The sequence below is a fragment of the Mustela nivalis genome (genome assembly GCF_964662115.1).
Source record: "Mustela nivalis genome assembly, chromosome: 1".
Lineage (NCBI taxonomy): Eukaryota > Metazoa > Chordata > Mammalia > Carnivora > Mustelidae > Mustela > Mustela nivalis.
The window spans coordinates 117,985,962-118,012,352 of NC_139020.1; the positions used below are offsets into that span (position 1 = coordinate 117,985,962).

Consider the following 26,391-nt stretch of genomic DNA (forward strand, 5'->3'; position numbering starts at 1 on the left):
TTACTTTGTGACTGCAAAGTAATAGACTATCATGTTATAAGGTCATCATCAAATTCTACTTCCATTATGACTAATATGGTAGCCACGGTCACAAGTGGCTATTTAAGCTTAAGTTAATTAAAATAAATAAATTTTCAAATTCAGTTCCTCAATTGTGCTAACCACATTTCAAGCATTCAGTAGTCACATGTGACTAGTGGCTACCTGATCGGACAGCACAGGTTAAAACTTTCTGTAAAGTTCTATCAGCACTGTTCCAGATGGATTACAGAAAAACGAGAACTCCAAATTTTACCTGGAGGTATGGTCCATAGTTTCACCAAATTACATTGATAATATAGACTCAATACCTACATTATAGTTTGGGTTTAGCCATTTATATTCACACATATTTTCCACTTTTTAAGACATTTTAAAAGTACCAGTTCTATGCTCCTCACCACCAAATCTCAGTAGACCTGCATTTCAGAAGCAATTACCAGATTACTTGTGATATGAAACAACCAGCCAGGACAACAATCTCAGGTGTTTTCGGAACCTGGAGCTACCTGAGTTAGGAGAGAATCCAATGGGGCCATCTGAGATAGACGCAGAAGAGAGACAGGGTCACTAGGGTAGGATTTCCTTGACAGTGACCCAAAAGGGAAGTGGGAGGGGCCATTCTGACAGCTATAATCATTTACCTTCAGTGGCTTTGATCACTGGAACTGGAGACAGCCAGGAGACCTACAATGTTTGGAGACAACTTTAAAATTTCTAACTGCTGCTTGTTTGAAATCTTAGCCCGCAGGCCCTGCTGTGTTCCAAATGCTGATATTCTGCAGGGAGGGCTTCATGTCAGAGACTGTTTTTTCCCCAGTGGTGACCACGTGGAAGTGTGTATAAATCCTCACATTATTGGACTCTGGGACTAGAGTTTTTCTAGTTGGAGGTAACTAAGAAAGAAGAAAATTATAAAGTAACCTGTCGATTTGGTCATTCACACTTACTAGCTTCTTTTGGGCAGACGTTAGTAGCCTCCAGTAGTTAAGAGAGGTGGAGTTACAGGGCTCCTCCACAACCTTATTCCAGGTGCTATGTTAAAGTGAAAGAGAGCCTCAGGCCAGGTTCATCAAGTACTTTTTTTTTTTAATTTATTTATTTGACAGACAGAGATCACAAGTAGGCAGAGAGGCAGGCAGAGAGAGGGGGAGGAAGCAGGCTCCCTGCTGAGCAGAGAGCCTGATGTGGGGCTTGATCCCAGGACCCTGAGATCACAACCTAAGCCGAAGGCAGAGGCTTTAACCCACTAAGCCACCCATGCGCCCCCCGTCAAGTACTTATTAACAAGTAGACATACAACCTACTCTGTAAGGTCCATGAAGTCCCAGATCTCTCTCCAGAAAGCACCTGACCTGTTCACTGAAGACAAACACTACAGGAAACTAGGGTAGGGCTTAGCAAACCTGGTTAATCAGCCAAGGGGAGTCGGTTCCAGCTGCACCTCCTACTGGAGTTGTGTAGTTTGTGCTTCAGTTTTCTTGTCTATAAAATTAGAGTAATACCTCCTCCCCCCATGGTTATAAAAATTAAATGAGCGCAGGGTACTTGCGTGGCTCAGTCCGTTAGGCACGTGACTCTTGATTTCAGCTCAGATTATGATCTCACGGTCATGAGATCAAGCCCTCTGTTGGGCATGCTTGGAATTCTCTCTCTGCCTCTCCTCACCCCACTGCTCCTGCTAGCATGTGCACACATGCTTGCTTGCTCTCAAAAATAAAAGATGATGGATTTTTTTTTTTTTTTTTTTAATGCGGGCTCCATGCCTATGTGGAGCCCAATGCAGGGCTTGAACTCATGACCCCGATGTCAAGACCTGAGCTAAAATCAAGAGATGTTTAACTGACTGAGCCACCCAGGCACCCATAAAAAATAAAAATAAAAATAAAAATAAATGAGCTCATGCACATTACCTGCTCCTGAAACTAAGCCCCTATTCTTCTGGTAGTCAGAGATGCTAAGTTGTGTCAGAAATATCCTCTCTCAAGGAACTGATTATATCCTGCAGAAACAAAATACACATGTGAAAAAGTTATATACTAATGAAAGATGAAAAGAACTATTTAAGTTCACCTACGTCCCAGAGAAGGATCTTTGAATCTGAAAGTGCCCATGCAATTGTACAAAAAATAATTGCTGTGAGTTTAGGAAATGCTACAACTGCCCACTTGTTCTAAAGCAAAGTTTTAACTCCCAATACTACTCTCCTCTTCATAGTCACAAGAGAAAAGCTCATCTGACCTTATGAGACTTATTTTGCAATTAAGAGGAAATTTCTCGGACTTAGCTTGACTTTAATTGCACTATACTTTTATTCTAAAGAGATCCTCATTTTAAAAATAAAGATTTTATTTATTTATTTTGGCAGAGAGAGAGAGAGATCACAAGTAGGCAGAGAGGCAGGCAGAGAGAGAGAGGGAAGCAGGCGTCCCCCTGAGCAGAGAACCTGATGCAGGGCTCGATCCCAGGACACTGAGATCATGACCCGAGCAGAAGGCAGAGGCACCACCCAGGTGCCCTAGTTCCCCATTTTCTTTATCTTCGATCTATTTGCCATTTAAGTAACATTAACTCCCATGAAAAAAACATTGTGAAGATCAACAGTTCTATACACAGGTACAGTTGGAGGGGGCTAACATGTGGTAAATAACTAAAATCTAATTTACTAAATGAGGGGTGTATTATGGATATATACACACAGATTCATAATTACCAAAAAAATCTTAACTTCATTTTCTTTTTTTCATGTAATAATAATTTTTAGTTTGGGTGGTAACTTTCAGTTTATAAAGCATTCCTACAATAATAGCTCATTTGATTTTTTTTCATCATGGTAAGTGTACTCTAATCTCTATCCCCTATGTCCCTTATCCCTCCACCCACCTCCCCTCTGGTTACCATCAGTTTGTTCTCTATGGTTAATGGTCTGTTTCTTGGTTGTTTCTTTTTTTTTTTTTTCTTTGTTCATTTGTTTTGTTTCTTAAACTACATATGAGTGACATCATACGGTATTTGACTTTCTCTTATTTCGCTTAGTGTTATACTCTCTAGCTCTCTCCATGTTGTTGCAAATGGCAAGATTTCATTCTTTTTATGGCTGAGTAATACTCCATTGTGTGTGTGTCTATAAAATATCTTCTTTATCCATTCATCTGTCGATGGACACTTGGGCTGTTTCTATAGTTTGGCCATTGGAAATAATGCCGTAATATACATAGGTGCATGTATCCCTTTGAATTAGTGTTTTTATATTTTGGGTGTAAATATCCAGCAGTGTAATTCCTGGATTGTAGGGTAGTTCTATTAATTCTTTGAGGAACCTCTGTACTATTTTTCACAGTGGCTGTACCAATTTACATTCTCACCATCAGGGCAGGAGGGTTCCTTTTTCTCCACATTCTTGCCAATGCTTCATTCTAGGAAGGATAATACATAATAATAAAGGGGACAATCCAACAACAGGATATAATATTTGTAAATATTTATGCACCCAAGATAGGAGCACCTAAATACACAAAACAGTTAATAACAAACACAAGAGATTATATTAATATAATAATGGGGGACTTTAACACCCATATACATTGATGGATAGATAATCCAAACAGAAAATCAACAAGAAAATAGTGTCTTTGAATGACACTCTAGACCAGATGGACTTAACAGACATATTCAGAACATTCCATTCTAAAACAGCAGAATACACATTCTTTTCAAGTGCACAGGGAACATTCTCCAAAACAGATCACATATTAGGCCACAAAACAAGTCTCAGCAAATTAAAAAAAACTGAAGTCATTCCATGCATCTTTTCTGACCACACTCTATGAAACTAGAAATCAACCACAAGAAAAAAATCTCTAAGGAGCTTAAATACAAGGAGGTTAAATAATATGTTATTAAACAATGAATGGGTCAATCAAAAAATTAAAAAAGAAATTTTTAAAAATTACATGAAAACAAATGGAAATGAAAACACAATGGTCCAAAATCTTTGGGATGTACAAAAGTGGTTCTTAGAGCTAAGTTTATAGCAAAGCTTTGTACCTCAAGAAAAATATCAAATAAACAACCTAACTTTACATCTAAAGGAGCTAGAAAAAGAACAAACAAAATCCAAACACAGCAGAAGGAAGGAAATAAAGCTTAGAGCAGTAATAAATGATATAGAAAAAAAATGACATAGAAACTAAAAAAAAAAAAAAAAAAAAAAACCAACAGAACACATCAATGAAACCAGAAGCTGGTTCTTTGAAAAGATCAATGAAATTGATAAACCTCTAGCAAGATTCCTTAAAAAAAAAAAAAAAAAAAGCGAGAGAGAGAGAGCGAGAAACCAAATAAATTACTAGTGAAAGAGGAGAAATAACAACCAATACCAGAGGGGTGTTTGGGTGGCTCAGTCATTAAGCAGCTGCCTTTGGCTCAGGCCATGATCCCAGGGTCCTGGAATCCAGCCCCAGGTCAGGCTCCCTGCTCAGTGGGAAGCCTGCTTCTCCCACTCTCACTCCCCCTGCTTGTGTTCCCTTTCTTGCTGTCTCTCTGTCAAATAAATAAATAAAATCTTTTAAAAAAACAACAACAGAAATACAAACAATTGTAACTGTATATTATGAAGATCTATATGCCAACAAATTGGATAACTCAAAAGAGATGGATAAATTCCCAATTTTTAATTAATACTTACAAAAACTAATTCCCACTGACTTGTACCTGACTATATATTAGCCACAGAACAAAGAGTGCTTTGTGGGGCGCCTGGGTGGCTCAGTGGGTTAAGCCGCTGCCTTCGGCTCAGGTCATGATCTCAGGGTCCTGGGATCGAGTCCCGCATCGGGCTCTCTGCTCAGCAGGGAGCCTGCTTCCTTCTCTCTCTCTCTGCCTGCCTGCCTCTCAGTGTACTTGTAATTTCTGTCTGTCAAATAAATAAATAAAATCTTAAAAAAAAAAAAAAAGAGTGCTTTGTTAAGCAGTCCCGGGAAATGGCTGGGTAGGTATCTTTTCAAAAATTGTCTAGAGAGCTCAAAGCGGTGGGGTCTATTTTCTGGAGAAGCAGAATACCAAGGACTTCGAAAATGAGAAGCTATTATGGCAGGAGTGGAGGCCAAAGAGGACCTACTGAAAATAAGCGGTCACTCTGCTCTCTTTGAAACCCATGCTAAACTGAGAGTAAAGGAATAATAATTTTTTAAAAGCTGTAAACCCTTCAAAGATAAATATGGGAGAAAACAAAAGAAAAATACCAGATTTTTGGAAGAGAGAAAGCAAACAAATGAGTGGGTAACTGACTTAGAGCACAGAAGCTGAAACCTGACTTCCTGCAGAGAAGGAAGCTATAGGAGGCAGGTCAGCTTTGCCCTGAAGAATCCTTAAAAGGCTAGAGACTGGTAGAACCAGGTACGTATGAAGGGGATCCTTAAAGGGAATGTAAGGTATCAACTCACAGATGCCAACCAAGGTCATTTAGGTCAAAGCAGGTCAAAAGTCCAACTAGAAGATCAAGACAGAGGTAGGAATAGCTAGGAATTAGAACAGACCAAGGTCCAGAGTCCAGGAAGTCAGTCTGAACACATTCATAATACCCATAAAGTGCAGAAAACAGCCTGGTCCTAGAAAGGCATTTGCTTGCTCAAGCAGTTTTAAGATTTTTTTTTTTCCTTTTTTAATTTGACAGAGAGAAAGAGAGAGAGAGCACAAGCAGGCAGAGTGGCAGGCAGAGGGAGAAGGAGAAGCAGGCTCCCCACTGAGCAGGGAGCCTGACATGGGGCTCAACATGGGGCTTGATCCCAGGACCCTGGGGTCATGACCTGAGCCAAAGGTAGCCGCTTAACTGACTGAACCACACAGGTGACCCACCCAAGCAGTTTTAAAGACAGATAAGCTCCTTCACACTGGTTGTCCAAGAAGCCAAATTGTTTAGACTTTCAATAATGAACCTTTTTAATGGACGTCTTACATCTTTATTTAAAATAGAAGCTCAGTTAACTGTCCTGCTAATTTTGGCCATTCTAACTGGTGTAAGGTGGTATCTCAATGTGGTTTTAATTTTAATCTCCCTGATGGCTAAAAACAGACACATAGACCAGTAGAACAGAGTAGAGAGCCAAGATATGGACCCTCAACTCTATGGTCAAATAATCTTTGACAAAACAGGAAAAAATATACAGTGGAAATAAGATAGTCTCTTCAATAAACGGTGCTGGGGAAATTGGACAGCTATATGTAGAAGAATGAAACTCAACCATTCTCTCACACCGTACACAAAGATAAACTCAAAATGGATAAAAGATCTCAATGTGAGACAGGGATCCATCAGAATCCTAGAGGAGAACATAGGCAGTAACTTCTTCGATATCAGCCACAGCAACTTCTTTCAAGATATGTCTCCAAAGGCAAAGGAAACAAAAGCAAAAATGAACTTTTGGGACTTCATCAAGATCAAAAGCTTCTGCACAGCAAAGGAAACAGTCAACAAAACAAAGGCAACCCACGGAATGGGAGAAGATATTTGCAAATGACAGTACAGACAAAAGGTTGATATCCAGGATCTATAAAGAACTTCTCAAACTCAACACACACAAAATAGATAATCATATCCAAAAAATGGGCAGAAGATATGAACAGACACTTCTCCAATGAAGACATACAAATGGCTATCAGACACATGAAAAAATGTTCATCATCACTAGCCATCAGGGAGATTCAAATTAAAACCACATTGAGAATGGCCAGAATTAGCAAGATAGGAAACAACGTGTGTTGAAGAGGATGTGGAGAAAGGGGAACCCTCTTACACTGTTGGTGGGAATGCAAGTTGGTGCAGCCACTTTGGAGAACAGTGGGGAGATTCCTTAAGAAATTAAAAATAGAGCTTCCCTATAACCCTGTAATTGCACTACTGGGTATTTACCCCAAAGATACAGATGTAGTGAAAAGAAGGGCCATCTGTACCCCAGTGTTTATAGCAGCAATGGCCACGGTCGCCAAACTGTGGAAAGAACCAAGATGCCCTTCAACAGACAAATGGGTAAGGAAGATGTGGTCCATATACACTATGGAGTATTATGCCTCCATCAGAAAGGATGAATACGCAAATTTTGTATCAACATGGACGGGACTGGAAGAGATTATGCTGAGCGAAATAAGTCAAGCAGAGAGAGTCAATTATCATATGGTTTCACTTAATTGCAGAGCATAACAAATAACATGGAGGACATGGGGAGATGGAGAGGAGAAGGGAATTGAGGGAAATTGGAGGGGGAGATGAACCATAAGAGACTATGGACTCTGAAAAACAACCTGAGGGTTATGAAGAGGCGGGGGGTGGGAGGTTGGGGGAGCCAGGTGGTGGGTATTATGGAGAACATGCATTGCATGGAGCACTGGGTGTGGTGCAAATACAATGAATTCTGTTTTGCCGAAAAGAAATTATTAAAAAAAGAAGAAGTTCAGTTAACTAACTTTCATTTAATCCAACTTGCCCAACTTAACCACAATTTTCACTCCTTTGTAAAATAAATTAACTGATGCCCACATACTTCTGAGTGTAGTCAACTGAGTCTGTTCTTAAACTTATTTATTCCAGTTGTAACTGTAATAACATAATTTAATTATTATATAAGCCAATAAAAATTGGTTGATAAAGGGAAAAACAGTTGTTTCTATGGAAACTGAATGAAGACTAGTGGCTAATGGCAGATTGAACATTTAGCATTTATTTCCTGTCTCCCAAAACCTCACTGAAATGAAAGTAAAAGGACAATGGCATGAACCTACATGGACAAAAAATGAGAGAGGTGATATGGTAGATTTGAGTGTTGACAAAATTGGGGGATAGACTAACTGGTAATTAATTTTGTCCTTTTTTCCGCTCTGCAAGTGGATGCAGGAGAGAAAGCCTCGAAGAGCAAGCTGAGTCCTACCACAGAACTAGGCAAAAGTAGAGGGATTAGACCGACTTTCTCCTATCTCCTCTAGTCCATATGGCCTTCTGACAGTCCCTTTCCCAACTCTGGCAGAAAAGGGGATCTTCTGAACTTAGACTAGAGAGGCCACGGAATGGTGGACAACAGGTCCAACTGAGATGGGAGTGAAGCAGCTCGGAAAACACAAGGCTCAAGGAAAAGCTACACACTGAACCCCAGAGCTCCAGTCCTCTCCCCTGTGTGGCTGCCAGGCAGGACCAGCTACATCATCTGGAGGGCCCAGTGCAAAATGAAAATGCGAGGCCTTTGTTTGGGGGGAAAAAGAAGTATTAAGAATTTCAAGACAGTGACAGCAGGGCATTAAAACAAGCATGAGTTCCTTTAAGTGCAGGGCCCTGTGTGACTACACAAGTGTGCACCTATGAAGTCAGCCCTGCTGCGGGGTACTCCTGCACAAGGGAGAGGTTGGAGCATTTTTTTTGAAAAATTGGATAGCCCGGGGAAATAACCCACACATGCTGTCATGCAGGAATTTCTCAATAAAACAGTTCAATTTTCATCAGATTATCAGTGTTGGTATTTAATGACTCAGGGTGATTTTTGTGCACAAAAAAGATTACTTGGAAACCATTTTGGGTTTTTTGTTTTTGTTTCTTAAGTAAGCTCTATGACTAGTGTGGGACCTGAACTCTTGGACCCAAGATCAAGAGTTGCATGCTCCACCCACTGAACCAACCAGGCACCCCATTCTGGGTTGTTATTTTTTGTTTTTTTATTAATATTTGACCCATTCATGTGGCAAATTTTAAACCTAGTTCTTCCTTAAACTATTAAACTCAGTTTCCAGATCTGATTTGGTAGATTTATAAATTTACCAAGATGTAATACTCACTTTTTTATTTTTTATTTTTTTTAATTTATTTGACAGACAGAGATCACAAGTAGGCAGAGAGGCAGGCAGATAGAGAGTGAGAGAAGGAAGCAGGCTCCCTGCTCAGCAGAGAGCCCGATGTGGGACTCGATCCCAGGACCCTGAGATCATGACCTGAGCCGAAGGCAGCGGCTTAACCCACTGAGCCACCCAGGTGCCCCAATACTCACTTTTTTTTTAACCTTTGACCTCCTTCACCTATTTCCCCCATTCCCCACCCTCACCTCTGGCAACGACCAATCTGTTCTCCTTATGTATGAGGGTTTTTTTCTTCTTCTTCAAGATTCCACATATAAGAGAAATCATACAGTATTTGCCTTTCTCCATCTGACTTATTTTACTTAGCATAATGCCTTTGTGGTCCGTTTGTTGCAAATAGCAAGAATTCGTGCATTTTTATGACTGGATAATATTCTGTTATTTAACTATAAGATAATTTCTTCATCCATTCATCCATCAATGGACACTTAGGTTGTTTTCACAGCTTGGCTATCATAAACAGTATTGCAATGAACATAGAGTGCATAGATCTTTTCAAGTAAGTGTTTTTATTTTCTTCAGATTTAATACTGAGAATTGGAATTGCTAGATCATATAATTTAAATTTTTTGAGGAATCTCAAAAAACTCTTCCAAACTGGCTATACCTGTTTCCATTCCACCAGTAGTACACAAGCGTTCCCTTTTCTCCACACCCTTCCCAACATATACTTCTTGTCTTTTTGATAACAGCTATTCTAACAGTTATGAAGTGAAATCTCACCATGGTTTTGCTTTGCATTTACCTGATGATTCATGATGTTGAGCATCTTTTCATGTACTTATTGGCTATCTGTATGTCTTTTTTGGAAAAATGTCTATTTAGATTTTTTGCCCATTTTCTAATCAGATCATTTGGGTTTTTGCTATTGAGTTACATGAGTTCTTTATATTTTTTGAATATTAACCCCCTACCAGATATATGATTGGCAAATATTTTCTCTCATTTAGTAGATTGCCTTTTTATTTAATTGATACTTTCCTTGGTTGTGCAGAAGGTCTTTAGTTTAATGTAAACCCATTTATTTATTTTTTGCTTTTGTTTTGGTGTTGGATTCAAAATTATTGTTTTGGTAATACCTATGTCAAGAAGTTTACAGCCTATGTTTTCTTCTAGTTTTATGGTTTCAGGAGACAATGGTCTAATTTCATTCTTTGTCTGTGGCTGTCCAATTTTCCCGACACCATTTATTGACTTTTATTTCTTTTTCGTGCCTAACTGCTCTGACAAGAACGTTCAAAACTATGATGAATACAAATGGAGAGAGTGGGCATCCTTGTCTTGTTCTCAATCTTACAGAAAAAGCTTTCAGCTTTTCACTGTTGAGAATGATTTTAGCTGTGGCTTGTCATATTTGGCTTTATTATATTGAGGTAACTTCTCCTATACCCACTTCTTTGAGTTATCATCATAAAAGGATGTTGAAGTTCATTAAATGTTTTTTTCTGCATCCATTGAAATGATCATGAATTTTACCCTGCATTTTATTGATATGGTGTATTACATTGACTGATTTGTGGATATTGAACCAGGCTTACAGCCCTGAACAAAGCCGAGCTGAGGGAAACACTACCTTCTCAGTTGACTGAGTATTTTTTTTTTAATTCACAATATGCTATTTTCATTTTTTAATTAATTATTTTTATTAACATATAATGTATTACTTGCCTCAGGGGTACAGGTCCGTGAATCGTTAGGCTTACACATTTCATAGCACTCACCATATCACATACCTTCCCCAATATCCATAACCCAACCACTCTATCCTTATCTCTCCACCATCCAGCAAACCTCAGTTTGTTTTGTGAGATTAAGAGTCTATTATGGTTTGTCTCCCTCCCAATCCCATCTTGTTTCATTTTTTCCTTCCTTACTCCCCAAACCCCTGTCCTGCCTCTCGACTGAGTGCACTTTTTAACTAGACTTCAATGGGGCATAAGACCTGGAACTCTAAGACACCCTGGTGATATTTCTTGTGACTCTGATGATCAAGTTAAGTCCCTTTCTATAGTCACTATGTTTCCAACTCTAAAATCCAGTTCTTGGGCTTAAGTCCTAAATGTTCCTTTATTCCTGAAAGTCTGTACCACCTGAAAGAGTGTATCTTACTTCTTTCATGACTCCACTGGTTTACATTCTTTACTTTTCCTTAGATATCTAAATCTTTCCCATCTACCTATATGGATACTCAAAGTCAGTTTTTTTTTAATCCTTATGAGTCTTCATGGTATTGAAACCTTTCTTGATTTGGTAGAATCCCAAAATGCTTTCTTTCTGGTAGGGCCACATTGCTACAGATATTAAAACTATATCCTACTGAATTCTGCATATCATGGACTTGTCTGTTTATTCTCAGGTCATTTTAGTGACTAAGCACTTTACAGAAAGGCCCACAATAAACAGGCCCCACCGAGACACAAACTTGTTTTTAGTACCTCACTCTTAAATACAGACAAACGACTAAATACCAGCAACCATTTGAGGCAAGTCTCTAACACAAAAGACAGAGGACAACAAACATTAAAAAGGACTTAAAAAAAAAAAAGGCTATACAGGAAGAGAAAAATGTGTTAATTAATATCATCAAAGAAATAGAAGAAAACATTATATCCAAGGCACAAAGACAGGATGCTATTAATATTTTTAAAAAAATTAAGACATCTAGGTAAGATGATGGAGTAGGAAAATTCTGGCTTACCTTGTCCCATGGATACAACTAGGTAACACCAAAATCAGTGTAAATAACCCAGAAAATTACCCAAAGACTGACAGAACTGACTCTCCACAACTAAATGTAGGGAAAAGTTCACACTGAAGAGGGTAGGAAGGATGAAGACATGGTCAGGAGCTAAATAACCCTTGGCAGTATCCGTGGAAGGGAGGTATGCCACCAACTGGAGAGGGGAAAGAAACACCCTCACACCAAGAACCCAGGCATGGAGAAACTGCACAGGGAAGACAACTCCCCATAACCTTTGGCTTTGAAAATCAGAGGGGGCTAATTTTGCAAGTTCTTACAATCAGCTTTTAACACTTAGAACTATAAAAATCAGCAGGCTGGGCTTTGGGAAACCCTGGAGGGCTCTAGGAAACTGAGTCCTCATTTTTAATGAGATAGCATAACAAACAGCCCAAAGGAGATAGAGCAGAGAAAGAGCAGTTTGAAAGATGCCTGGGGTGTTTGGGGAGGAGACTTAATTAATAATCTCAGAGCACATGGTGGAGGGGCAGGGATCCTTAGGAGACTTCTCCAGGAACAAAATAGCTGGTGGGTGCCATTCCCCCCGCCACCCCCGCCGCCGCCCATCAACTCCCAGCCTAGACACAGAAACCTTCAGGAACCAATGCTCTCCACCTAACTGGCTCTCCACCTAACTGGCTCTCCACCTAACTGGCTAACAGTGGCCCTTCTCCCATATTCTCTGTGGACAGGTACCCCTATAGCCAGGTCTCAGCTCCAGGACTCCTCCCACAAGAGATCCAACAAACCTTGCTAACGCTGCACAGACACACAGCCCTGGCATTCTCATGCAGACCTGCCCCTTGCAATATGCCCTTGGCTGGAGCCCATCAAAAACAGTGCCACAAGCCCAGCATTATGCAAGCAGCTCTGATAGGGGCTAGCACCACTCCAAAGTGACTCCTGCCCCAGGGACAGGGGCAGATAACCACACAGAAAAGTCTGACTGTAGCCCCAACAGTGAGCTGAAGGAAGACATCTGGTCTGATTACAGGCCCTGCCCACCAAAGAAAGCTTCTCAAGAAACAATAAAGAGAAGGCACCCTGCAGTACATCGCTACCACATCTCTGGCAAACAAATGATCTGATTCAATTCAAGCCCAAGGCAGCCCTGTATTGGCCCACTAACAACACAGGGACCAAATCCTGCCTACAATAGGCAAAGAGAGACATCACTGAGGATGGGACTGAAGGCCAAAGTAGCTCAGCCACAAAAGCAGGGTGCACATAACATACATAGGAGACACCCCTGAAGCTCCAGGTTCTGTTGAACACAGGACATTGCACTGCAGGGTACTATAAGACCTCTTCTTCATAAGGCCACTACTTTCAAATGCAGGAAACATAGCTGACTTTCCTAACACATAGAAACAAAGTTGGAAAAAAAAAAAAAAGAGGATACAGAGGAATATGTTCCAAATGAAAGAAGAGAACAAAATCATGGCAAAAGAGCTAAACAAAATGGAGATAAGTAATATGTGTGATAGAGATTGTAAGGTAATGGTCATAAAGATATTCACTGGACTTAAGAAAAGAGTGGAGGACCTCATTGAGAACCTACACAAAGAGAGACTGTAAAGACCCAATCAGAGATGAAATTTAATTTAATTGAAATTAAAAAACACTAGATGGAATAAATATTAGACTAGAGGAAGCAGGACAGATTAGGAATCTGGAGGACACAGTAACGGAAAGCAATCAAGCTGAACAGGAGAGAGAAAAAATAATAATAAAAAATGAAATAGACTTAGGGAACTAAGTAACACCACCAGGTGTAATAACATTCGCATTATAGGGAGGGGGAAGAAATTTTTTTTTCATTTTTAATTTTTTACTAACATAGAATGTATTATTAGCTCCAGGGGTACAGGTTTGTGAATTGCCAGGTTTACATACTTCACAGCACTCACCATAGCACATACTTTTCCCAAAGTCCATAACCCAACCACCCTCTCGCTACCCCCCTCCCCCCAGCAACCCTCAGTTTGTTTTGTGAGATTAAGAGTCTCTTATGGTTTGTCTCCTTCCTGATCCCATCTTGTGTCATTTTTTCCTTCCCTAACCCCCAAACCCCCCACGTTGCCTCTCAACTTCCTCATATCAGGGAGCTCATATGATAATTGTCTTTCTCTGATTGACTTATTTTGCTCAGCATAATACCCTCTAGTTCCATCCATGTCGACACAAATGGCAAGATTTCATTTCTTTTGATGGCTGCATAGTATTCTATTGTATATATACACCACATCCTCTTTATCCATTCATCTGTTGGTGGACATCTAGGTTCTTTCCATAGTTTGCCTATTGTGGACATTGCTGCTATAAACATTTGGGTTCGTGTGCCTCTTCAGATCACTACCTTTGTATCTTTAGGATAAATACCCAGTAGTGTGATTGCTGGGTCATAGGGTAGCTCTCTTTTCAACTTTCTGAGGAACCTCTGTGCTGTTTTCCAGAGTGGCTGCACCAGCCTGCATTCCCACCAAGGGAAGAAAGTTTTTATGAAGAAATAATAGCTGAAAACTTCCTGAATCTAGTGGAAGGAAACAGGAAACCAGATCCAGGAGATACAGAGAGGCCCCAGCAAAATCAATCCAAAGAGGTCCACACCAAAACACACAATAATTAAAGTAGCAAAACAGTAGTGATAAAGAGAGAATTTTAAAAGCAAAACAAAACAGTTACATACAAGGGAAACCCCGCAAGGTTATCAGCTAATTTTTCAGCAGAAACCTCACAGGCCAAAAGGGAGTCACATGATATATTCAAAGAGCTGAAAGAAAAAAAAAAAAAACCCACATCCAAGAATACTCTACCCAGCAAGGCCATCACTCAGAATAGAAGTCAAGATAAAGAGTTTCCCAGACAAACAAAAGACCACTAAACTAGCCTTATATGCAATGTTAAATGGGATTTACTGAGTGGAAATAAGAGTAAAAAAGAGTAAAAAAAAAAAAAAAAGTAGGGGGAACAAAAGAAGTAAAATTAAGTATACCTATAAAACCAGTCAAGGGATTCACAAAATAAAAGGAGATAAAATATGACAGAATATACCTAAAACAGGGAAGAGAGAGGAGTAAAAATTTAGTGCTTTTAGCATGGGTTCAAACTTAAATGACCATCAACTTAATATAGACTGCTATACACATGAGAAGCTACATAACAACCTAATGGTAATCAATAAACAAAGACAAACAATATGTAAACAAACAAAACAAAAACAAAAGAGAGAAAGGAATCCAATAGAATATCACTAAAGAAATATCATTTATAATATCACATAAAGAAATTAGTGATATTTAGAATATCACTAAAGAAAGCCAGCAAGCCATGATAGAAGAGAGCAAGAGAAGAAAAATACAGAGAAAAACACAAAACAACCAAAAACCAAATAACAAATGACAATTAAGTACATACCTATCAATAATTACTTTGAATATAAATGGACTAAAAGTTCCAATCAAAAGACACAGGGTGACAAAATGGATTAAGAAAGCAAGACCCACTTATATTCTGCTTACAAAAGTCTCATTTGAGACCTAAAGACACATGAGGACTGAAAGAGAAGGGATGGAAAGGCATTTATTATGCAAATGGAATGAAAAGAAAGCTGGGATAGCAATGCTTATATCAGACAAAATACACTTTAATACAAAGACTGTAACAAGAGACAAAAAAAGACATTATATAATCACAAAGGGAACAATCCAATAAGAAAATATAACAATTTTAACTATTTAGGCACCCAACATAGGAGCATCCAAATACATAAAGCAGCTAATAACAAAAAGGAAGTAATTAGTAGTAATATAATAGGAGGGGAGTTTAACACCCCCACTTACATCAGTGGATAGATCACCCAAACAAAAAATCAGCAAGAAAACAGTGTCTTTGAATGACACACTGGACCAGATGGACTTAAAAGATATATTCAGAACACTCCGTCCTAAAAGAGCAGAAAACACTCTTTCCAAGTGCACATGTAACATTTTCCAGAATAGATCATATTAGACCACAGAACAAGTCTTAACAAAATCAAAAAGACTGCAGTCATATCATGCATCCTTTCTGATCACAACACTATGACACTGGAAATCAAACTTAAGGAAAAAAAATCTGGAAAGTCTACAAATGCATGGAAATTAAATTCATGCTAGTAAACAATGAATGGGTCAACCAAGAAATAAAAGAGGAAATAAAAAATATACATGGAGACAAATTAAAATGAAAACACAATAGTCTAAAATCTTTGGGATGCAGCAAAAGTGGTTCTAAGAGGGAAGTTTATAGCAATACAGGTCTACCTCAAGAAGCAAGAAAAATCCCAGATAAAAACCTAACCTCATACCTAGAAAAAGAACAAACAAAACCCAAAACCAGCAGAAGTAAGGAAATAATAAAGATTGGAGCAGAAATAACCAAAATAGAAACTACAGAAGAGATCAATGAAACCAGGAGTCAATTCTTCGAAAAAATAACAAAATTGGTAAACTTTTAAGCAGACTCATCCAAAGAAAAAAAAAGGCAAAAATTCCTAGAAACAGAGAAGCCTCCAAAAACTGAATTACCAGCAATGAAATTGAATCAATAATCAAAAAACTCCAGACAAATGAAAGTCCAGGACCAGATGGCTTCACAGGTGAATTGCACAAAATATTTTAAAATTCTTCTCAAACCATACCAAAAAATCGAAGAGGAAGGAAAGCATTCAAATCCATTCTATGAGGCCTGCTTTGCCCTGATATGAAAAGCAGATTAAGATGCTTTCAAAAAAGAGACTACAGGCCAGTATCTCTGATAAACATAGATGCAAAAATCCTCAACAATTTTATTCAACATATACCAAAAGTCTTAACTACATCAATCGGACAACAGAAAAAAATTAAAGGCCCCAATTTGGTAGGGAAGAAGTAAAACTTGCACTATTTGCAGTTGATATACTATATATAGAAATCTTTAAAGATTCCACCAAAAAACTGCTAGAAATGATAAATGAATTCAGTAAGGTTGCAGGATACAAAATCAAAGTATAGAAGCTGTTATATTTCTATACACTAATAAGGAAGCTACAGAAAGCAAAATTAAGAAATCAACCCCAATTACAACCACACCAAAAATAAGAAAATACCTAGGGCGCCTGGGTGGCTCAGTGGGTTAAGCTGCTGCCTTGGCTCAGGTCATGATCTCAGGGTCCTGGGATCGAGTCCCGCATCGGGCTCTCCGCTCAGCGGCGAGCCTGCTTCCTCCTCTCTCTCTCTGCCTGCCTCTCTGCCTACTTGTAATCTCTCTGTCAAATAAATAAATAAAATCTTTAAAAAAAAATAAAGAAAAGAAAATACCTAGAAACAAACATAGCTAAGGAGGTGAAAGTCCTGTACTCTGAAAACTATAAAACACTACTGAAAGATATTTAAGATGACATAAAGAAATGGAAAGGCATTTCATGCTCATAGATTAGTAGAACAAATGCTATTAAAATGGCTGCACTTTCCAAAACAATCTACAGATTTAAAGTAATCGCTATCAAAGTACCAACAGCATTTTTCAAAGAACTTTAAAAAACATCCTAAAACTTGTATAAAACCACAAAATAACCTGGAGAGCCAAAGCATCTCAAAACAAAACAAAACAAACAAAAAACCCAGGGGCTCCTGGATGGCTCAGTGGGTTAAAGCCTCTGCTTTCCGCTCCGTCATGATCCTGGGCTCCTGGGATTGAGCCTGGGTTCTCTGCTCAGCAGGGAGCCTGCTTCCCTCTCTCTCTCTCTGCCTGCCTCTCTGCCTGCTTGTGATCTCTGTCAAATAAATAAATAAATTCTTAAACCCCCTCCCCCCCAAACAAAGCTAGAAGTATCACAATTCCAGATTTCAAGTTATGTTACAAATGTGTCATAATAAAAACAGTGCGGTACTGGCACAAAAGTAGACACAGATCAATGAAACAGAATAGAAACCCCAGAAATAAACCCTCAGTGTTATGGTCTCTTGCTCTTTGACAAAGGGGGCAAGAATAGACAATATGAAAAAGTCTCTTCAACAAATGGTGGTGGGAAAACTGGACAGCTTCTAGCAAAATGAGACTGGACCACTTTCTTATACCAAACACAAAAATACATTCGAAATGAATTAAGTACCTGAAACCATAAAAACCTTACAAGAGAGAATAGGCAGTAATTTTTCTATAGCCCTAGCAAGATTTTTCTAGATATGTCTCCTGAGGCGGGGCAAACAAAAGCAATAATAAACTACTGGGACTACATCAAAATTAAAAGCTTCTGCATGCACAGCAAAGGAAATAATCAACTAAAAGATGACTTACTCATGGGAAAAGATATTTGTAAATGACATATCTGATAAAGTGTTAGTATGTAAAATACATCTACAGCTCTACACACATAGAGAGAAATCTAAAAAATGGGTAGAAGACATGTAGAGACATTTTCCTAAAGAAGACATACAGATGGCCAACAGACACAAGAAAAGATGCTCAACAGCACTAACATCAGGGAAATGCAAATCAAAACCACAATGAGATAACACCTTACATCTGTCAGAATGGCCAAAATCAATAACAGAAGAAACAAATGTTGGCAAGGATGTGAAACGAACCCTTGTGCACTGTTGGTGGGAATACAAACTGGTACAACCACTGTGGGAAACAGAATGGAGGTTCCCAAAAAAATCAAAAATAGAAATACTATATGATTCAGTAATTCTACTGCTGGCTATTTACCCAAGAATATGAAAACACTAATTCAAAAAATATATGCAGCCCAATGTGTACTGCAGCATTACTATGGATAAAGAAGATGGGGGTGGGGGTAATGGAATATTATTCATCCATAAAAAAGAACAAAATATTGCCACTTGCTAGAACATGGGTGAAGCTAACTAAAATAAGTCAGTCAGAGGAAAATTGCCATGTGATTTCACTCATATATGGAATTTAAGAAACAAAATAAAGGAACTAAGTAGGGGGAAAAAGTGATAAACCAAAAAAAGACTCTTAACTATGGAGAACAAACTCATGGTTCCCAAAGAGGAAAGCGGGGGCAGGTGAAATAAGTGATGGGTTTTAAGACTATATACTCACCATGATGAACACTGAGTAATGCATAGAATTGTTGAATTTCTATTTTGTACACCTGAAACTAATATAACACTCTATGTTAACTACACTGGAATTACAATTTTTAAAAAGAGAGAGAGAGAATGGTACACTACAGGCCAGAAGGAAGAAAAAGCCTGGCTGCCTTTCAATTCAATGACTGTGCATAATGTCCTGTCCCCCAGTAAAAACATGGCCCAGTGAATTTCACAAATCTTAACCACTCATATATCTTTTTCCTCCTTCCTGTGGGGACCATATGTGTTTTCTTCTCATATTCCTTTTGATAGATGTCTTTCATTTTTGACCATGCAGTTCTAACACACTATTTGGAAGGAATTTCAAGAAAGAAGCTCAAGTGTAGGCTAATAGCTCCTAATCCAACAACAAAGTCTCTAGAATTTGGGTATGTGACCTTCTAATCAGATGATCCTAAGACCCTGACCCCATAGTAACACAGAGAAGCAAATGGCAGTTTTGAATCTTTCAGGAGTAGTAGAAGAACCATTCAATGTCCAGAGGTACCCAGGCCAATGACAGAAGCTGCTGGATAATAACCAGATTCTTCCTGAGTATTGATCTGGTCTTTTGGTTGCCTAATTTCCATTGGCTTCCTGTCCATGTTCCAAACCTCATTCATTAACTTTTCCATTAATTTTGTGAGCTACCCACTGACCTTACAATGCATTCCTTTTCTCTCTAACTAACCTAAGCTGGTCTCCATTACATAGGAACCTGGAAATGATTAGTATATTCCCCTTTGGTGTAGAAGTCACCTTTTCTATGAAGATAAAAAGATGAGGGAGAGGGCTGCCTCCTAATCAATTGCCCCTATGTCAGGTGGCCAGCTCTAATCCAGAAGAATCCATTACTGTGACTTTAGTGGTGATCCCTTCTTTGCTTTTCTTTATAGTTTTTCCACCTACCTATGTATATATACCCCCAAAATGTAGTTTCATTTGGCCTGATTTTGAACTTTAGATGAATCAGGCTACATACATTCCTTTGTGCATTACTTCTTTCACTCAATTATATGTTTATGGGATTCATCGAAGTTGTCAAGTAGAGCATGGCTGTAAGGTAACCCAGTGTAACATTTCATGGCTTATTTATTTATTCCACTATATATAAGATGTTGTACTGTATTCAGTGTGGGGCTGTAATAAACAAAACTGCTTTGAATATTCTGATATATGTATTGTAGGGGCATTCAAGGGCATCTACTTGGCAGTAGGATATCAATCATGGGTTATGTGTACGTTTGACTTTCCTAGATAACGCCAAACCATTTTCTGAAGTGAATGCATCAACACCACCAGCAGGCTTCAGGAGTTTCTGCTGCACGATGTTCTCACCAAGAACTGGTATTTTCAAACTGTTTCATTTCACCCACCCTGGAAGATGGCTAAAATGTATCTCACTGTAAAGTATCTCACTATAGTTATAATTTTCATTTCCCTGATTACCAGTGAAGTTGAGGTTATTTGCATATGTTTATTGGTCATATTTTTTCTTTGATAAAATCCCTATTCAAGTCTTTTGCTCATTTTTTCAATGTGATTATCCCTTATTGATTTGAAGGAGTTTTCATTATGTTGTAAAGGCTAGTCCTATATTAATTATGTGTGTGTTAAGTATCTTCTCCCACTCTGTACTCTATGGGGTTTCCTCCTAATTTTATGCTGTCTTTTGATGAAAAGAAGTTTATTGTAATCTAGTCAAATGTATCAGTCTTTTCATTTACAGTTGGTACTTTCTATGTCTTCTCTTAAAATTCTTTATCTTTGAGATCATAAAGATACTCTCTTATATTACTTTCTAAAAACTTTTATTGTTGTCTTTCATATTTAAGCCTAGAAATGATTTTTGTGTGTGCTGTGAGGAAGGGAATTTTTTTTTCCCCATATGGATATCCAACTGTTCTAGTAGCTTTTATTGAAATGCCTGTCTTTTCTCTACAGCATCTCTGTCATACCCAAAGTGACTATATATGTTTGGGTCTGTTCCTAGGCTCTCTATTCTGGTCCATCAGCCTATTTGCCATTCCTATACTACTACTATACTGTCCTATTTACTATAAATTATAATAATTCTTGATCTATTATAGATCAAATTCTCCCAATATCTTTTTTCTTTTTTAAAGATTTTTATTTATTTGACAGACAGAGATCACAAGTAGGCAGAGAGGCAGGCAGAGAGGGGCAGGGGAAGCCCGCTCCCCGCTGAGCAGGGAGTCCGATGTGGGGCTTGATCCCAGGACCCTGGGATCACCACCTGAGCCGAAGGCAGAGGCTTTAACCCACTGAGCCACCCAGGCGCCCCAACCGCACACCCCAATATCTTGACAAAACGTTTACACTTCTTTGTAAAATTTTAATTTCCTTATCAAGTTCCACAAAAAAAAAAACCAAAATGAACAAACAACACTAATCACCTGAGGAAATTCTGATTTGAGATCTAATGTAATTTATAAATTAATTTAGGGAGAACAGTTACCTTTACCATATGGAGTCTTTCAATTTATGACTTGTAACAGCACTCCAACCAGTTTTAAGGGTTAACTTGCTTCAAGCTTATGCACTTCTTGCTTCCTGACCTAAATAAGTCCCTGTTCTTTGGCAGAACTAACTTACTTTCCTTGAGCTTTGTAGACCACTGGCCTTAAGGAGTGAAGGACCAAACTTTGCCAGAAGATAAGGCCTGATTACATTCTAATGCAGCGCTGCTGATGCCAGTAAGTCTGTTTAGGGTCATGTTGACATAGGACTAACTGCCTGGGCATCTGCTTCTCCTATAGATAGCCTCCCTCCCTTTTCTTCTGCCATCCACTTTAAATCCCTGCAGCTACACCTGGACAGTGATTTGATTCTGATTTGAGATCTGATTCTGATTTTAAATCCTGAAGCCAACATCTTCCCAGGCTGTCGGCTTCCTGAGTAAAGTCACCTTTCCTCTCCCACCATCACTTGTCTCAATTGTTGATTTTTAAGTGGCAAGTAGCTGAAACTGAGTTCAGAACCGGTTCTCTAGTAACAAACTCAGTATCCCTCCACTTACTTTAGGTCTTCCTTAATGTCACCCAATAATGTTTTATTATTCTCTACATAGAACTGGAACATTAGCCCAGAGGTTATGATTGTTATGTGTTCCTGATGAACAGAATCTTTCATCATGTTATCACTAGGAATGCTTTTTGATTGATAGTGATGGAGATGTATTAGCTGTATTTACGTTCCAATTTAGGTTCCAATTGCTGCTGCTGTTAAAATTTCCAAAAGCTTAGTGGCTTAAAACAATACAAATGTATTATTTTACAATTCCGTAGGTCAGAAGTCTGATACGGGTCTCACTGGACTAAAATCAGATGTTGGCGAGGCTGCATTTCTTGCTAGAGAGATAATCCATTTCCTTACATTTGAGGCTGCATTTCTTGCTAGAGAGATAATCCATTTCCTTACATTTTCCTGGTTCTGGAAGTCCTTTGCCTCCACCTTCAAAGCCAGAAACATTGCATCTCTCTTTGCCTTTCTTCTATAGTCACTTCCCCTTCTGACTGATTCTTTTTCTGCCTCCCTCTTTTGATTACATTGAGCCCACTCAGATAATCCGACTAATCTCTATACCTCAAACACCTTGATTTAATCACACCTGCAAAATCCCTTTTGCCAAGGCAAATAACACCTTAATCTAAGTATTTGTGTCCCCCCAAAATTCACATACGTATTGAAATCCTGATCCCCAACACCCTAGTACTTCGAGGTGAGGCCTTCGGGGTGTGATTAGGAATGGAATTAGCACCCTTATAAAAGGGGCCCTAGAAATCTCTCTTGGTTAGTCTCTCAGTCCTAGCCCTAGTCATAGCAGTTGCCCTCAGAGAAATCCTGGCTTTGGCTTTTGCTAACTGATCACTGTTGTAATTTCAATTTACTATTATTTATTTATTTATTTATTTATTTGAGAGAGAGACAGTGAGAGAGAACATGAGCGAGGAGAAGGTCAGAGGGAGAAGCAGACTCCCCATGGAGCTGGGAGCCCAATGTGGGACTCGATCCCTGGACTCCAGGATCATGACCTGAGCCGAAGGCAGTCGTCCAACCAACTGAGCCACCAGGCGCCCCTCAATTTACTATTCTTAACCATCACCAACAAAAGCCCTCTCCTCACTTCCAGTTCCCACTTTGGAGATTCCTTACTTTCCCTGCAAATCTAATAATGTTTTAAAAATAACATCATTTTTCTCAAGTCTTTGGGGTTTGCTTGTCTTTTTGGGGGGGCAATGGAATGTGGTAGGCTGTATAATGGCCCCCATATAGGTCGCTATTCTAGTCCTCAGAATATTACTTATATGGCAAAAGGCACTGGGCAGGTGTGATGGACGTTAAGGCTCTTGCTATGGGGAAATTATCCCAGAATATCTGGTTGAGCCCAGTGCAATCACAAAGATCAGTTGTTTTAAGAAAGCAGGTGGAAGTTCAGAGAAGGCAAATTGAAGTAACTTGTGAGCCAAGAATGCCAGCAACTTCTAGAAGCTGGAGGAAGTAAGGAATGGATGGATTCTCCCTTGGAACCTACAGAAGGAACAGTTTTGCCTGCACCTGGTCTAAATGTAATTGATTACTCAACATCTCCACTTGGATGTCTAATGTAAATTTCAAATTCGACACATAAAAAAGCAAAACTCCCCATTTATGCCTTCAAAATACTTTCTTCAATTCGGTTCTTCCAAGTTGCTCACAATGTCTCCTTTACCTCATACTCCACGTATACTATATCCACAAATCTTACCAGCTCTTTTAAAATATGTCCAGAATTCAATCAGGTTTCCATCATCTCAATCATGACCTCTCTGGCCTAAACCACTATCACTATAGCTCGGTTTACTGCAATAACTTCCTAACTGATAAGACCTTTCACCAGTTAATATAGATTTATTTTCCACCAGCTCTCTCTATATGGTCTCTATATGGACAGACAGAAGACTGTCTCTCATTTACTGCAAAGAACGCCACCCCTCCCACCCCCCGCCCCGTGCAACCTCACAGAAACTCTACTTGCTAGAATGGATAAATATTTTATACCACTATGTATACAGCAATTCATTTAAGATATCTGTGTGAAAATTAGCTGTAGGAGCCTTTTACAAATTAAAGGACAAAAAAAAAAAAAAAATCCAGAACAAAGCACTTAATGAGCAAGAGGGGTCAGCTGGCTGAAGCAGTTTGCATAAGCCTTCCCTGTTTACCTCAGCAGACAGGTTTTCCATTTTAGCCAACACTTCCGTTTTGGACCACTGTAGGTGGGAAGTCTCTTGCTCCACTCGGCACCTCACCCTTAGCGGACCACCTAAATACCTCGTCCTCGTCCCGCCTCGCTGACAGGTGATCCCACAGGGCTTCAGGCTGGAACATGCACTTGAACCTTCCAGACTTTCCCAAATGACACTGGAACCTAGACCACACGTACGACTTTAGTCAAAAAAAGGGGCAACTTCTCATTGACCTTCTCCACTGTACTAGTAACTTAAAATTTAAAAGCCAGGGAAGAAACTTTCGAAAACCGAACCTTCAACCTGGCTACTGGTGCAGGAGCAAAGAGAACCCGCCAAAAAGCGTATTCCTCCCCCACCTCTGGGGTTGATGGGAAGCGCTATCGTCGTCAATTACCCTGACCCAAAATGGCAGGTTGTTCGATCACCCACTGGAAGAAGATGAAAAGGGAGAAGGAAATCATCATTTTCTTGATCCATCATGGAGACAGAGTTTATACAGGGAGAAACAGGGACGACAAAGCATCCAGATGTTAGGAACTGCTGGACTACGGACGGAGGTGACTCTGACATAATCCAAGATGGCGCCAGAGAGTATAACCCGGAGCGCAAAGAGGCGGTGATTACCGTGATCCAACAGGGCACTGGCGTTTGAAGCGAGCTGAAAGGCGGAGAGCGTCAGGAGTGTCTTTGCCCTCTTTCAAGATGGCGGCCGCCGAGGGCGCTGTCTCTGGCTCCGCCCCGCGGACTCGACCCCGCCTCTCCCTCGTCCCTCCGCCCCCTCGCGGTGCCTTGTCCGGGCTGCTGTGCTCGCGCAAGGAGAGCGTGCTCGGGTGGCTTGACATGGCGGCAGCGGCGGCGACTGCAGCGACGAAGGGGAATGGGGGCGGGGGGGCCCGGGCCGGGGCCGGCGAAGCGGGCGGTGCGCGGAAAAAGAAGGGCCCAGGGCCTCTGGCCACGGCGTATCTGGTCATCTACAATGTGGTGATGACGGCCGGGTGAGGCCGGGGCTCGGGGAGGCGGGGAGTAAGCCGGGCCGGGGAGGGGGCTCTGCGGCCGGCGGAGCGGCCGGGCCAGCGCGCGGGGCAGCGGAGGCGGCGGGTGTCAGGGGCCGGGTTCCGGGGCATTGAGGGCAGCCGAATCGGACTAGGTGCCTGCCCGGGACAACATCCCCTCGGCGAGGGGCCGAGCAAGTTCTCAGGCACTGGGTGTGCCCGAGCTGGAGTTCCCCGGCTTCAGGGGGACACGGGGAAAGTCGCCCTGGCGCTGGTCCCGAGGGCCTTGGCAGGACGGGTGAGCTGGTCAGGGGTCAGTCTGGGCTGGGGTTGGGGGGGGGGGGGGGTTGCGGCGTGCCGGCTATCCTGCAGCGCCGAGGAGAGCCCGGGCGGCAAGTCACGAATACGAGCCGTTTCCCCCCAAGGGGAGTAGAGGGAGCTGTGGCTGCAGAGTGACCATTTATTTAGGCGGCTATTTTCAAAATCTAGACTGAGCTTTAATTCGAAAGGTAATGGAAAAGCGTTCAAAGTTTTGACCAGTGATATGAGCAAAGCTGTGCTTTAGTTGAGCTGAGACTTTTTAGGATGGATTGGGGTAGGGAAGGTGGAAGGCAGAGTTACTGGGGAGGAGGGAGATAGACGCTTTAAACAGGTTTTACCTCCTCTTGATTTTCCATTTTAGCCCATCCCATGTCACAGCAGGTTTTTAGTACTAGTTCTGACGCTATCTGTGTGACCTTGGATAAATCACTTTGCTTTTCTTGTCCTCAGTTTTTCATCCGTAAAACTAAAGAGTTTGGATTAGGTGATCTCCAGGGTTCCTCCAGTTATTTGATCCCTTAGTTTTGGTGCGGAGATCACAGGATCAATTTGTTATGTTTTTCTTTTTGATATTTTATTTTTAAGTAATATCTACACCCAGTGTGGGGCTCGAACATACAACCCAGAGATCAGTAGTCGCTTGGTGTACCGACTGAGCCAGCCAGCATTTGTAAAAGCTTTTCGCTAACATTTTATTATGAAAATTTTCAAAGATGCAGACAAGTTTAAAGAATTTTCGGGTGAACATCTAGTTTTATTTATTTTAAAAATGGGTACTACATTGGCAGGTGCATAATTCAAAAATATACCCAAGAGCATACAGTGAAACTCCCTCTCACCTTTCCCTTCCACCCAGATCCCCCTCCCAGGAGGTGCTAATTTTGTGATTCCTCCAGATGCTGATGAAAGCAAATCTGTACACACACATAGACACACGCCCTTTTAAACACAGATGCTAATGTCAGATTAGCATTTCAGCACCTTGCATTTTTCACACAGTTATATAGGAAGCATTGTAGACTTGATTG

The 26,391-nt window shown here is 40.2% G+C and overlaps 1 protein-coding gene and 1 long non-coding RNA gene across 3 annotated transcripts in view; one reads left to right on the forward strand and one right to left on the reverse strand.

The window, feature by feature from the left end:
* Positions 1-306: 306 nt before the first annotated feature.
* Positions 307-24,771, reverse strand: LOC309871315. 2 transcript variants are annotated; one of them, XR_014315206.1, is made up of 3 exons: positions 24,675-24,771; positions 3,405-3,455; positions 307-2,041 (listed from the first exon to the last, which is right to left on the reverse strand). It is a non-coding gene; the product is annotated as an uncharacterized lncRNA (long non-coding RNA). The 2 variants fall into 2 exon arrangements; XR_014315207.1 differs by lacking the exon at positions 24,675-24,771 and adding an exon at positions 24,024-24,227.
* A 41-nt stretch (positions 24,772-24,812) lies between these two features.
* Positions 24,813-26,391, forward strand: part of HACD2 (3-hydroxyacyl-CoA dehydratase 2) — a 120,998-nt gene continuing 119,419 nt past the window's right edge. The window contains exon 1 of the mRNA XM_082744270.1: positions 24,813-25,045. Within this exon, the coding sequence (XP_082600396.1) occupies positions 24,891-25,045 (155 nt within the window). The 5' untranslated portion in view covers positions 24,813-24,890. The remainder of the gene's footprint in view (positions 25,046-26,391) is intronic.